Genomic DNA, 14666 nt, shown 5'->3' on the forward strand with positions numbered 1-14666 from the left:
CAGCCTTGCCCAGATGGGTGTTTTGAATTAGACAAAATCTAGCATACTCTAAAAAACTGACAGTGGCTAGAAGTTTAAGCATGTAAATTTCAGAATGACAGCTCCAAGGAATATGCATTCTTGACAGTCTTCCATAGTCCTTTAAAAATCAATAGTGAATCCAAGTTAACCCACCCTTATGCATCACTATTATGTCAGAGCTTCCCTGGGTCCTTCACCAGCCCACGATTCTTGCGGGAATGCAAATGCACAGAAGGTCACAGAACATGCAACTCATGAGCTGGACTGACTCACCTTGCTGTTGCCGGTCCTCTTGCAGCTTCAGTTTACAGGTGTGCAAACTGCCAAGCAGGTGGCTGCTGCCTTTTCTTGGTATGGTAGTCATGGTCCTAGCAGTAAGGCCGTGACTCAAGGATCACTAGGGCACCTCCTTCTCTTGGCCAGTCACCTAAAATGGCCTTCACCAGACACCCAGAAATACATAGATTCGTGCAGATCTTGTCTTTGCATGTACAACATACACTCCTCTACTAAACTTCCAAGCTTTTTCCAGTCATGATTCTTGAAATAAATAATCACCAATGTTACTTCTCCTAAATATAAAGATGCCAATTCATTTGGCTAAAAACACAACTTAATTCTTTCATTTCAAAACAAATTGAAACTAAACCCTTTTATAGAGTAAAATTCTACAAATTAACTATTTCTAACAGATTATGGTTTTGTCATTTTTAAATTCCTTTTGCCGACATGAAATCCAATGCCTCCAGTATTTAGAGAAGACTGCTAAAGTAATACAGACACAAAGAAAAGAAAAAGTGCTGCTGAGTTAAGTCAAGTGATTTCTAAGCCTGATCTGAGTTACCCTCGGTGACAGCTGAAAGTGTACAGTTCTTAAGGGACGCTGGAAGGAGGAGGAGCAAAGTGGGCTAGGATGATTAGCATAAAGAGGCAGGCAAGACGGGCACTGGAGCTGCTTTGAATAATAGTGACCAAAGCACAGATTCTAAAGATGCCCTGCCATTATGTTACAGTAACTGAGTACCTGATTTCTGCTACTTTGTTTGTAATTAAAATGCAAGCTGAAAGCAGGAGTTTATACTGCAAGGACATTCATTTGTACATGTGAAATCTGAAAGGTATAAATGGAACTGGTAATGAGCTCATGGAAATGTACTGCTGGAACTTTCAATTTCTGTAAACACCTCCTAGTCTTCGGAAGGGAGCAGTTAGAGGGTAGCCTTCCTGCCAAGGCAACTATTTGGAGTTCTGGAAGAAAAATAAACACACGAAACATTATCTTTCCAGAGTTCTATTTCTGTTTCCCACTTAGAGTTCCTATTGCTACTTCTAGGTCATAGGAGAAAGTAATTTCCAGTTTTACTCGTTGGCTATTTCATTACTGTTTAAAAACATAAACCCCAAACACCTTTAATTTAACTTGAGAGCTTGCCATGAGTGAAGTCATAATGAATGCTGGTAGGTCCTGTCCTTCAAGAGTCACAGCTCTTCGCAGATTCAGAAAGCAGGTAGTGGGCAGGACTAAGGAGAAAGGCAGAGCTGTTTAGCCTCAAAGTCTGGACTCTGCAGCTTCTTATGTGCATTTGGAAATTGGTGTTAAACTTCACACTGTAATGAATTTACTTCCTAACCATATCTGGGTGGCTGCCCTCATTTTACTTTGAGGCAATTAAAATTCCCCAAGTATAGTCTGGTTTATGAAAATTTTTATGAAATAGGTGATTGATCTTTTATAATTCTTGAATGCTTTAATTGTTTCAGTAGTCTATCTACTGCAGTTTTAGGCTCATCACAGTGTAGCAGATGACAGAAGTGTTGTGCTACTTTGAAAGAGAGTCTTGTTATTGGAGAGTCATAGTTTCTACTTTAAATGTCTGCTATTCATCTGATCTTCCACAAAAGCCATGGTGGAAAGACAAGGTGATTTTTCCTGAATATGTAAAGTTGTTGTTATTTTATCAAGTTATGTACCTTACTAATAAGCATATTATTATACAGGTAAGTTAAATAACCTACAAAACTGTAAGCCAGCCCTTTTGAGAAATACACTTAAAATGTTTTATGATGAAAAGATTTAAAAATACATGAATAGGAGAGAATAGCACAATAAGCCCTGCATACTCATCACTTGGATTCAATATTATCAACTCATAGACAATCGTGTCTCAAAACTATGTGTTTCATCACAGCTGTTCTGCCCCTTATTACACCACTGGAGTTGAAGCATCCAGACATCATTGCATTAATAAATATTTCAGTATATATTTCTAAAATGTGAGGATTTAAAAACAGGTAACCATAATAAGATAGTCATGCACATAACAATTAAATATGATTATTTAATGTAATTAAGTAGCCACACGGTGTTCTTATTTTCCTGATTATCTCATAAATTTTTTTATCTTTACATTTTTTGCAAATTGGGACCCAAAGGTCCACACATTGTATTTGGTTGATATGTTTCTTAAGTCTTTTTTAATCTATAGGTTCATCTCAGAGAGAAATGTTGCTTGGAGATGAACATCTACACTTACCCTAATTCATGTCTGATTTTTTCAAGGAAGCCCCCTGGATGCCTCCATTTTTCTTACTCAGGAAAAAAAGAGCAAAAAGGGAGTGGTCATCTGGCCATGGAGGCTAAGACATCCAGCTTTCTTGCCATGGTGTTCTCATTCATGTACGGTGCAACCTTGACCCAGGCACTTAACATCTCTGGGTATGTGTCTTCATTTGGCATATGAAACAAATGTTTGGTAAGGAATGGGATAAATTATTCAATACTCATTCTGTGGATATAAAGGCCTGGGAAAGGGAGGAGTATCCTACTTTGTCACTGACTAAAGTCTAAGGAGAAAGAAATAGATTTAAAACTAAAATCTGGGTAGGATTTAGGGGTATGCTTGAAAATCTAGTCCCTCAGTTTTCAAACTTAGCTAAGAAACATAATTACCTGGGCAATGTTGTAAAGATGTAGATTCCTGAGCCCCAACTGCACAGTCTGATGCCTAAAGTGCAATCTGGAATCTATATATTTTTATAAGTCCTCTAGTCTAAATAAACAAGCATTATCTGCTTAAACAGAGCTGGTTTGTTCCACTATTTCATTCATTACATCTTTCTTGAGGGCTGAAGAAACCAAACAAACACTCCTTAAACAGTAATTTCAAGTGTCACAACGTAAGGGGACAAGGAGGATACAAAGGAATGCTACTAGTTCCTCTTTTGTGCATCAATGAGGCAGTCCTGGGCAGTGGCCCTGTGAGGGATTAGCCGAGTCAAGGGAATCCTGGGTTCTTACACTGCCTGTTAAGTTCCACTGCTGTTCTCAAAGGAGTCTCTGGTTTGATTTACCAGTTTCCACTGGAAATCATCCAGCATGGCGGAAAGCAGCATGTTACAGGAGTACATAAGATAACCTCAGATATATCAGCTGCAGTGGGATGGGGGACTACTTTGCTTCCCCCTTTCCCCACTTACTTTCCAGAAACATCACCAAATTAGTTCACCATGGGCGTATTGTTCCTTTTTTTTTTTTGCATAAATGTAAACAAGATATCAGATTGCAGAAGTCTGGCTGGGTCAAGAAACAGGTGAGTCATCTTTGGCATTTTTATTTACAATTGATTAAAAATGAATTTGAATCCTATAAAGGCCAAACTTCTTCCCTTATCAAATCTCTGTGATCTCCCCAAAAGGATACCACTGGTTTCCTTTTCCTGGGTTTTTCCTTATCTGCCATATCTTCTCTGCTTAACCTATGTCTTTGTACTTCGGAAGAGTAGAGTGAAATGTCGCATCACAGATAATCAATCATACCAGCTAGCACTTTGTGGGTGGATACTTCGAAAAACTGATATTTTATTGTTAGAATTTATACCTCAAAAAGCATAGTGTGTGGTTGAATAAGCTAAATGGTATTAGTTTTACAGGAGGGTTTTCTTTTCTCAGTTAACCATGTTCAAAAAGCAAGGACACATGCACTTAAAATTAGTCCATAAGTGAGTTACTTGTTTAGTTAATAACCTGCCATGTTTCAAAAGCATTTGTGATGTCTAGTCTGCAAGTATATTTATTCTCTGAAGGCCTTTGGACTGCTTGGAATGATAGGTGTTATATAAATAAAAAGCAACATTATTGAATTTATCACTCTCATTCTTAGAGAATAAGTTTAAAGACCCCTAACAGAATGCAAACATAAAAACTGTGCATGGGATTAGCCTCATTATGATCCCCAAAGTACTACAGGAATTATTAAATGATCATTATAGTTGAAGGCTGATGAATTAGTGTTAAGATTTTAGATTTTCTCTTGATTTTAAAAAACAGATCCCTTGCTCCTTTATATCAAGCAGCGGTTGATTTGTTTCCAGATTACTCTTCCTTAATACACAATCAGAGATATTATAGATGAGAATGTTGAGTTTCAGGATCTCACAGTGGCTTACGTATGGTGTATATTGTAAAGCCTCCACAAAGGTAGGCTTTTGTGGCTATTCAGAGCCATGTTACTACCCCAATGTACTATAGTGTTTAGCTCATAGAGTTCCCCAGGTGGCACAGTTGGCTGGATTCCCATAACTGCCATCTGTAAAAACATGGGAAACACAAATAATGGTAGAGATCGTTTCACTTGAATACTTGCTCCTGTCCGTGGATTCAAGAGACTACATAGGCATAGCACCAAGCTGCTTACTTATCAAAGGTGCTCTCTATCCTGAAATTGCTACAATTGATCTTTAACCCATTGAACACCAACATTTGGGTCGTGTTTATCATAAATATTGCCTCACTACATAAACATTGCATTGGCAGTTCAAACTAATTTGGGCCCTTTTGCTGCTGAGCCTTTGATTTGGCTGCCTCAGGGCTCCCTCTGGAGGTCGGCAGAGTCCAAGGTCAGTTAATATTAAAATAGCCTTGGCCTTGGCACAAGATAAACCCATGTTTTTTCATCCAGCGCCCACAAGAATGGGGTCCTGTATTTGTGAGCTTAGAAGGAGGAAAGTTACCTAATTATCCTCCTATAAGTGAAATGTGATCACTGCTATGTGCTGGTATTTAACCTTCTGAAGTTTTACATTTTTCTGTCTTTATTGAAGTCTTTTAGCTACAGTGAAAACAAAACAAAATAAAACCATAGGTCAGAAAAATGCCAGATTTTATTGTATTTGTTTGTTTTAGTGACAAGGAAACCCAGAGTAAGGTGGTTCTGGTTCTATAATAACCACCCTCTGGGTAGGACCAGATGATCCCACAGAGTCTGAATTCCATCTACAAGTGTTTGAAGCACCTGGGAAATTGAATCAATGGGTTTACAGCACAACTTAACTCTTTGAAGGTAAATATGCGCTAACTGGGATCAGTTTCAAAATAAAGCAAACTAGCTTGCACCAAATCAAAATTTTGCTACTTCATTTGAATTGGCATTTACAGGAATAAAATAATAGCAAATCAGGTTTCTCACTCCCTTCCTCATAATTTCTTCTTTCCTTTTTAGTTGGTTTACTGGTTATTTGCTTCTTTCTTTTCTTCCTTCCTTCTTTCCCTTTTTCTTTTCATTTCTTCTTTCACTGATTTTCTTTTCTGTCAATTAGGTGGACTATAATGTAATTTTGATGTATTAAAAATAAAATTATTCTATATCTGAGATTTGCTTCAAAATAGCCTAGGAGAGTGAGATTTGGGGAGGTAGAGATGAAATAAGTTTGGCCATAAACAGATAATTATTAAAACTGAGTCATCAGTGCATGGGGATTTATAATGCTTTCATGTCTACTTTTGCATATTTTTACAATTTTTGTGATAAAGCACTTTAAAATATAATTATTCTTAACAAATCTGATCAAAGGGTATAAGGAACAGGCAATGTGCTAGATTTATCAAAGTGTGTACAGAAACTCTATTTTTTCCTAATTTTTTACTTTTTACATTATACAATGCACACACAAAAATATTTTGAAATGTTAACGTTCATAATGTATTAGTGTAGCAGTACTACATGAATATGATTTATAAACATACAAACAAGCCCACATCGGGGTATATTCTCAAGCATTTGTTGTTGACAGGGATGCATGACCATCAAGTTCAGAGACCTCCATGAGAGAGGAAGAAGGCTGGACCTTATGGGAGGATGATGCACTCATTTAAAGAAAACCAAACAGTCATTTTACTTCTTCCTTCTCTACTGTATAGCTATTCTTTTCTACATCCTTCTTCTAATTTTAATAGTACTTTATCCGTTCTACTTCTAAAATAAGGTATAAGGAATATACCTGAAATATAATGATATCGATAAATTGAAAACAAAACTTTGCAGGTAAAAGATATACCATGCACATCTTAACAAATACAAAATGGAGCTACACCGAAAGCAAGTGAAGTAGAATCTTCTGAAACATTTCTAGAGGTTAGAAAAAGGACATTTCATTTAAAAGTCATTTTAAAGAAAGAATATCCAGGATTTTGGTAAACTGTTAGTTATAAAAATATTTGAGAGCTTAGTTTTCTTTCACATCGTTATAGGATTTAAAGCATTCTGACATCTTCTTTGACTTATAGCTTATTTAGAAATGCTTAATTTTCAAATATGCAAAGAATTTCAAGTTATCTTTGTGCTATTGATTTCTGACTTAATTCTGTGATCAGAGAATATCCTTTGTATTATTTTAATCCTTTGAAATTTTTGTGTATTTTAAGTTCAACATATGGTCAGTTTTGACAAATGTTCTCTATATACTTGAAAAGAATGCATACTAGAGTTGTTTAGCTCTATATACTTCTAAATGTGTCAATTAGGTCAAGTCAGTTAATCATATTTTTTAAATCTTCTGTATCTTTACTGACATTTTTGGTCAGCTAGACCAAATCATAGACGATTTGTTGAGAGAAGTGTGTTAAAATATCCTCTTGAGTTCCCTTTAAATTATTAAAGTATCCTTTATGATTAACATTTTTATTCTTTCTCTTTTTAATTCCCCTAATTTTTGCTTTCTATATTTTGAGGCTCTGTTAATTGCTGTTGCACTTATAATTGTTTTCTCATGGAGTAACCCTTTTAGCAATGAAATGTCCTTTTTCTAACCTCTAGAAATGTTTCAGAAGATTCTACTTCACTTGCTTTCAGTGTAGCTCCATTTTGTATTTGTTAAGATGTGCATGGTATATCTTTTACCTGCAAAGTTTTGTTTTCAATTTATCGACATCATTATATTTCAGGTATATTCCTTATAGGCAATATACAATTATTTTTAAAACCTAATTTGACAATCTTTTTCATTTGAGCATTTAGTCTATAGATTTTCATGTCATTCGTGTATATATATATATTTTTTAAACTACGATTTTAATATTTGTTTTCTATTTCTCCAACATGTTCTGTGTTCCTTTATCTTTTCTTTCTTGTACTTTTGGATTAATGATTGCTTATTATTCACTTTTTCCTATTACCTTGTTAGTTAGCTTTCAGAAATGATTCAGTCATTACTCTAAAGATTATAATATACACCCTTGACTTATTAAAGCCTAATATAAATTAATCCTTTATCACTTCCTGTACAATATGAGAACCTTGGAACACCTTAATTTCATGTAGGCAACTTCTGCCTTTTGTGCTAGTGTTTCCATGTGTTTTAATACCAGATATAGTTTAAGTCCTACAATGTGTGATTTGTTGTTTTATAATACATTGATTTTATGTATCAGTATATTTAGATTTATCTACATATTTACCCTTTCTGCTGCTGTTTATTTCTTCCTGTTATCTTCATGCCTCCAGCTAGAAAAATTTTCTCTCTCCCTGAAGAACTTTCCTTAATACTTCTTGTAGAAGGGGTCAGACCATGACAGATTCTACATTTTTTTTCTCATGAAAATGTAATTATTTACTTTTACTTTCAAAGAATTTTTTCTGGGTATGGAATTCTTGATTGTACTTATTTTCTTTTACAACTTTGAAGATGTCATTATATTGCTTTTGGTTTCTGCTCTTTCTAAGAAGTCATCTGTCATATTGTTGCACTTTTGAAAGTAATCTGTGATTTTTCTCTAGCTGCTTTTTCAGATTTTCTCATTTTCTTTAGTTTATAGCAGTTTTACCAAACTATAAATAAGTGTGTGCAGTTTATTTTTCATATTTCTCCTGTGTGAGGTTCATAGCACTTCTTGAAACAATGATATGATGTCTTCTATTAATTCTGGAAAATTTTTACTTCAAATATTTTCTTAAGCTTATTCTCTTTCTTTTCTCTCTAACAAATAATTATATTACATTTGTGGGATTTTTAACATCATGTCTTATATGTCTTTTATACTTGTTTCCGTATTTCCATTCTGTCTTTTCTCTGTCCTTCAGCCTGGATATCTTCTTCTGACTCATCTTCCAATTCACTAACCCTCTATTCAACTCTGTGCAACCTGTTGTTAAACCTCTCTTTAAGCTCAGAGTTTCAGTTATTGTATTTTAGTTTGAAGATTTTCACATTTTTTATTATTACAGTTTCCCATAAAACAATTTATCTGCTGGAGTTTTCTATCATATTTTCTAATTATTGAATATATGAATCATGGTTATTTTAACTTCTGTTTCTTGTACCAGCAAGCAATATCTTTTAATTTTTAATTTTTGTAGGTACATAGTAGGTGTATATATTTATAGGGTACATGAGATGTCTTGATACAGGCATGCAGTGCATAACAATTACACCATGGAGAATGGGGTATTCATCCTCTGAAGCATTTATCCTTTGTGTTACAAATGATCCAATTAGTCTCTTTTAGTTATTTAAAAATGTACAATTAAATTATTGCCTATAGACACCCTGTCATGCTATCAAATAGTAGGTCTTATTTATTTTTTCTAATTTTTTTGTAGCCATTAACCATTTACCCTCCTTCCCACACCCTCTCCCACTATCCTTCCCAGCCTCTTGTAAACCATTCTTCTCTATGAACTCTATGTCCATGAGTTCAATTGTTTTGATTTTTAGACCCCACAAATAAGTGAGAGGATGCAATGTTTTCTTACTGTGCCTGGTTTATTGCATTTAATATGATGATCTCCAGTTCTATCCATGTTGTTGCAAATGATAGGATCTTACTCTTTTTTATGGCTGAATAGTACTCTATTGTGTATCTGTACCACATTTTCTGTAGCCATTCATCTGTTGATGGACACTTATGTTGCTTCCAAATCTTGCTGTTGTGAACAGTGCTGCAACAAACATGGGAGTGCAGATATCTCTTCAATATACTGATTTCCTTTCTTTTGGGTGTATATCCGGCAGTGGGATTACTAGATCATATAGTGGCTCTATTTTTAGCTTTTTGAAGAACTCCAAACTGCTCTCCACAGTTGTTGTACTAATTTACATTCTCACCGACAGTGTACGAGGGTTCCCTTTTCTCCACATCCTCACCAGCATTTGTTATTGCCTGTCTTTTGGATATAAGCCATTTTAACTAGGGTGAGAAGATAATTTATTGTAGTTTTGATTTGCATTTCTCCGATAATCAGTGATGTTTAGCTCCTTTTCATGTGCCTGTTTGCCATTTGTATATCTTCAGAAATGTCTATTCAAATCTTTTGCCCGTTTTTTGATTGCATTATTATATTTTTTTGCTGTGGAGTTGTTTGAGTTCCTTATATATTTTGGTTATTAATCCCTTGTCAGATGGGTAGTTTGCCAGTATTTTCTCCCATTCTATGGGTTGTCTCTTCCCTTTATTAATTGTATCCTTTGCTGTGCAGAAGCTTTTTAACTCGATGTGATCCCACCAGTCCATTTTTTGCTATGGTTGCCTGTGCTTTTGGGGTATTACTCAAGGAATTTTTCCCAGGCCAATGCCCTGTTGATTTTTCTCAAAATTTTCTTGTAGTAGTTTCATAGTTTGAAGGCTTAGACTTAAGTTTTTCATCTATTTTGATTTGATTCTTGTATATGGTGAGAGATAGGGATCTAGTTTCATTCTTCTGCATATGGATATCCAGTTTTCCCAACACTCTTTATTGAAGAGACTGTTCTTTTCACAGTGTACGTTTTTTGGCAACTTTGTTGAAAATGAGTTCACTATAGATGGTTTTGTTTTTTGGGTTCTCTATTCTGTTCCATTCATCTATGTGTCTGTTTTTATGCTAGTACCATGCTCTTCTGATTACTATAACTGTATAGTATAATTTGAAATCAGGTAATATTATTCCTCTCCAGTTTTGTTCTTTTTGCTTAGGATAGCTTTGGCAACTTTGGGTCTTTAGGGTTCCATATAAATTTTAAGGTTATTTGTTCTATTTCTGTGATGACTGTTATTGGTATTTTGATAGAGATTGCATTGAATCTGTAAATTGCTTTGGGTAGTTCAGGCATTTTAACAATATTGATTCTTCCGGTTCATGAACATGGAATATCTTTCCATTTTTTGGTGTCCTCTTCAATTTCTTGCAGCAATGCTTTATAGTTTAGATTATAGAAATCTTTCACTTCTTGGGTTAAGTTTATTCCTAGGTATTTTATTGTAGCTATTGTACATGGGATTACTTTCTTGATTTCTTTTTGTTTGTTAACTGTTGGCATATAAAAATGCTACTGATTTTTATATGTTGCTTTTGTATCCTGCAACTTTACTAAATTTGCCTATCAGTTCTAATAGTTTTTTGGTGGCATCATTATGTTTTTCTAAATGTAAGATCATATCACCTGCAAACAAAGATATTTTGACTTCTTTTTTTCCAATTTGGATGTCCTTTATTTCTTTCTCTTGTCTGATTGTGCTAGCTAGGACTTCCAGTACTGTGTTGAATAACAGTGGTGAAAGCGGGCATCCTTGTCACGTTCCAGATGTTAGAGGAAAGACTTTCAGTTTTTCCCCATTAAGTATGATACTAGCTGTAGGTCTGTCGTATATGGCTTTTATTATGTTAAGGTATGTTTCTCCCATATCCAGTTTTTTGAAGGTTTTTATCATGAAGGGATGTCAAATTTTATCAAATGCTTTTTCAGCACCAACTGAAATGATCATATGGTTCTTGTCCTTCATTCTATTGATAAGATGAATCCCATTGATTGATTTATGTGTGTTGAACCATCCTTGTGTCCCAAGGATAAATCCCACTTGGTCATGATGAATGACCTTCTTAATGTATTGTCAAATACAGTTTGCTAGCATTTTGTTGAGGATTTTTGTGTGCATCAGAAATATTGGCCTGTAGATTTCTTTTTTTGTTGTTGTGTCTTTGTCTTGTTTTGGTATCAGTGTAGTACTGGCCTCCTAGAATGAGTTTGAAAATATTCCCTCTTTCTCTATTTTTCGGAGTAGTTGAGTAGGATTGTTATTAGTTCTTTAACCCTTTCCCCATTTTCCCTGAGACTACTTGCCAGCAGCACTTGTGGTTGCAGCGTTTACCCCAAGATAACTTTGCCATGAAATATCTCACTTTTACTATTATTTTCATATTGCTCTATTAATCTACTTTGGAAACAAAAGACATCACTCTATACCATTCTGTTTTTAGTAATGATTTTTTTATTCACAAAATATAGTAATTCTCCATCGCTGAAATGTCATATCCTAGAAAATGCAGCATTCCTCTCTGTGACATTAACATTGTTCTCTAATACTTGGCTGAAGATTTATTTGATGAATCCAATTTTTCCTGAATAGATTATTCTGATGATTCTGATGTTAGTTCTCTTTAGAGATAACTCCAAGAACAGTTTTTATATTTTATTTTCATATTGAAAATCAGTCAGATTTGCTTCAGCCTCAAATAGTGTATTTATGTAAAATTAAATTAGTGTTGGCAGCGAGCTGTGCTTTTTTTTTTTTTTTCTAAACGGTACAGGAGTTAAATGTTTGGTAGAATTCAGCAGTGACACCATCAGGTCCCCGGCTTTTCTTTAGTAGGAGACTTTTTATTACAGCTTCTATCTTGTTACTTATGATTGACCTGTTCATGTTTTGGATTGATTCTTGGTTCATTCTTGGTATGTTGTATGTATCTAGGAATTCGTCAATTTTTTCTATATTTTCCAATTTATTGGCATATAGTTGTGCTTAGTAGCCACTAATGAGCCTTTGAATTTCTGCAGTATCAGTTGTAATGTCTCCTTTCTCATCCCTGATTTTATTTATTTGAATCTTCTCACTTTTTCTCTTAGTCTAGCTAAATGTTTGTCAATTTTCTTTAACTTTTCAAAAAAAACAACTTTTTGTTTCATTGATCTTTTGTATTGTTTTCTATATTTCATTTGTTTTTGCTCTGAACTTTATTTCTTTTCTTTTACTAATTTTGAGTTTGATTGCTCCTGCTTTTCTAGTTCTTCAAAATGCACCATTAGATAATTTGAAATTTTTCTTCTCTTTTGATGTTGGCACTTACAGCTATAAACTTCCCTCTTAGTACTGCTTTTGCTGTATCCCATATGTTTTGGTATGTTGTGTTTCCATTATCATTTGCTTCAAGAAAATTTTCAATTTTCTTTTTAATTTCTTCATTAACCCACTGGTTATTCAGGAGCATATTGTTCAATTTCCATTCATCCGTATAGTTTCCAAAATTCCTCTAATTATTGATTTCTAGTTTTATTTCATTGTAGTCAGAGAAGATGTTTGATATAATTCCAATTTTCTGGAATATTTTAAGACTTGTTCTGTGACCTAACATATGGTCTGTCCTTGAGAATGATCCATGTGCTGAGGAAAAGAATGTGTATTTTGTAGTTCTTGGACGAAATGCTCTCTAAATATTTGTAGATCCATTTGGTCTATAGTGCAGAGTAAATCCAATGTTTCTTTGTTGATTTTCTGCCTGAAGATCTGTCTAATGCTAAAAGTGGGGTATTGAAGTCTCCCGCTATTATTGTATTATAGTCTCTCTTTCTCTTTAGCTCTAATAATATTTGCTTTATATACCTGGGTGCTCCAGTGTTGGGTACATATATATTTAAAATTGTTATATCCTCTTGCTGAATTGATACCTTTATCATTATATGGTGACTGTCTTTGTCTTTTCTTTAAGTTTTTCTCTTGAAATCTATTTTGTCTGATGTAAGTATAGTGACTCCTGCTCTTTTTTAGTTTCCATGGACATGAATATCTTTTTCCACCCCTTCTATTTTCATTCTATGTGTGGCTTTATAGAGGAAATGTATTTCTTGTAGCAACAAATCATTGGGTCTTGTTTTTCCCTCCATTCAGCCACCCTATGTCTTTTGATTGGAGAGGTTAGTCCATTTACTTTCAGTGTTATTATTCAGAAGTAAGAACTTACGCCTGCCATTTTGTTATTTGTTTTCTGGATCTTTTGTGGTCTTAACCTGCCTTTTTTCTTTGCTTAATATCTTCCTTTTAGTGAAGGTGATTTTTCTCTGGTGATATGATTTAGTTTCTTACTTTTTATTTTTTGTGTGTGTATTGTATGTTTTTTGGCTTGAGGTTATCTTGAGGCTTGCAAATACTATATTATAACCCATTACTTCAAGCTCATAACAACTTAACACTGTTTGCATGACAAACAAATAAGCAAAAAGGAAACTAATAAAAACTCTATGCTTTAACTCTGTCCCCCTGTTTTTTAACTTTTTGTTGTTTCTATTTATATCTTATTGTACTATGTCTTAAAAGTTGTTGTAGTTATTGATTTGTCAGTTCATCATTTAGTGTTTCTGCTTAGGATAAGAATAGTTTACATGCCACAGTTACAGTGTTACAGTATTCTGTGTTTTTTGGTGTACTTACTATTACCAAGTGAGTTTTGTACTTTCAGGTGATTACTTGTTGCTCATTAGTGTCTTTTTCTTTCTGATTGAAATACTCCTTTTAGCATTTCTTATAGGATAGGTCTGGTAATGATAAAAACCCTCAGCTTTTGTTTATCTGGGAAAGACTTTATTTCTCCTTCATGTTTGAAGGATATTTTCACCAGATACACTATTCTATGGTAATTTTTTTTTCCTTCAGCACTTTAAATATTTCTTGCTGCTCTTTCCTGGCTTATAGGGTTTCTGCTGAAAAGCTAGATGTATTGGAGCTCTATTGTATGTTATTTGTTTCTTTCTTCTTGCTATTTTAGGATCCTTTCTTTATTCTTGATCTTTGGAAGTTTGATTATTAAATGCCTTGAAGTAGTCTTCTTTGGGTTAAATTGCTTGGTCTCTAAGGTACATGACAGAGTTGGTGTTCTATAGCCTTCTTGTACTCAGATATTGATATCTTTCTCTAGGTTTGGGAAGTTCTCTGTTATTATAACTTTGAATAAACTTTCTACCCCCGTCTCTTTCTCTACCTCTGCTTTAAGGGCAGTAAGTCTTAGATTTACCCTTTTGAGGCTATTTTCTAGATCCCATAGGTGTGCTTCATTTTTTTAAAATTATTTTTTCTTTTGTTTTCTCTGTGTATTTTCAAACTGCCTGTCTTGAAGTTTGCTAATTCTTTTTTCTTGATCAATTCTGCCATTAAAAGGCTTTGATACATTCTTCAGTATGCCAGTTTCATTTTTCAGCTCCAGGATTTCTGCTTCATTCTTTTTTAATTACTTCATTCTCTTTGTTAAATTTCTTTGATAGAATTCTGAATTCCTTCCCTGTGTTATCTTGAATTTCCTTGAGTTTCCTCAAAATAGCTATTTTGAATTCTCTGTGTAAAAGGTCAGA

At 34.2% G+C, this 14666-nt stretch overlaps 1 protein-coding gene across 2 annotated transcripts in view; it reads right to left on the minus strand.

Annotated features, from left to right (window-relative positions):
- Positions 1-872, minus strand: part of RANBP3L (RAN binding protein 3 like) — a 52688-nt gene extending 51816 nt beyond the window's left edge. Inside the window, exon 1 of one of the 2 annotated variants that reach the window (XM_032135787.2) lies at positions 295-872. In XM_032135787.2, the coding sequence (XP_031991678.1) occupies positions 295-385 (91 nt within the window). In that variant the 5' untranslated portion in view covers positions 386-872. The remainder of the gene's footprint in view (positions 1-294) is intronic. The other variant, XM_058430333.1, reaches the window with a different exon arrangement.
- Positions 873-14666: the final 13794 nt, after the last annotated feature.

The sequence above is a fragment of the Hylobates moloch genome, unplaced genomic scaffold (genome assembly GCF_009828535.3).
Source record: "Hylobates moloch isolate HMO894 unplaced genomic scaffold, HMol_V3 SCAFFOLD_17, whole genome shotgun sequence".
NCBI classification, from domain to species: domain Eukaryota; kingdom Metazoa; phylum Chordata; class Mammalia; order Primates; family Hylobatidae; genus Hylobates; species Hylobates moloch.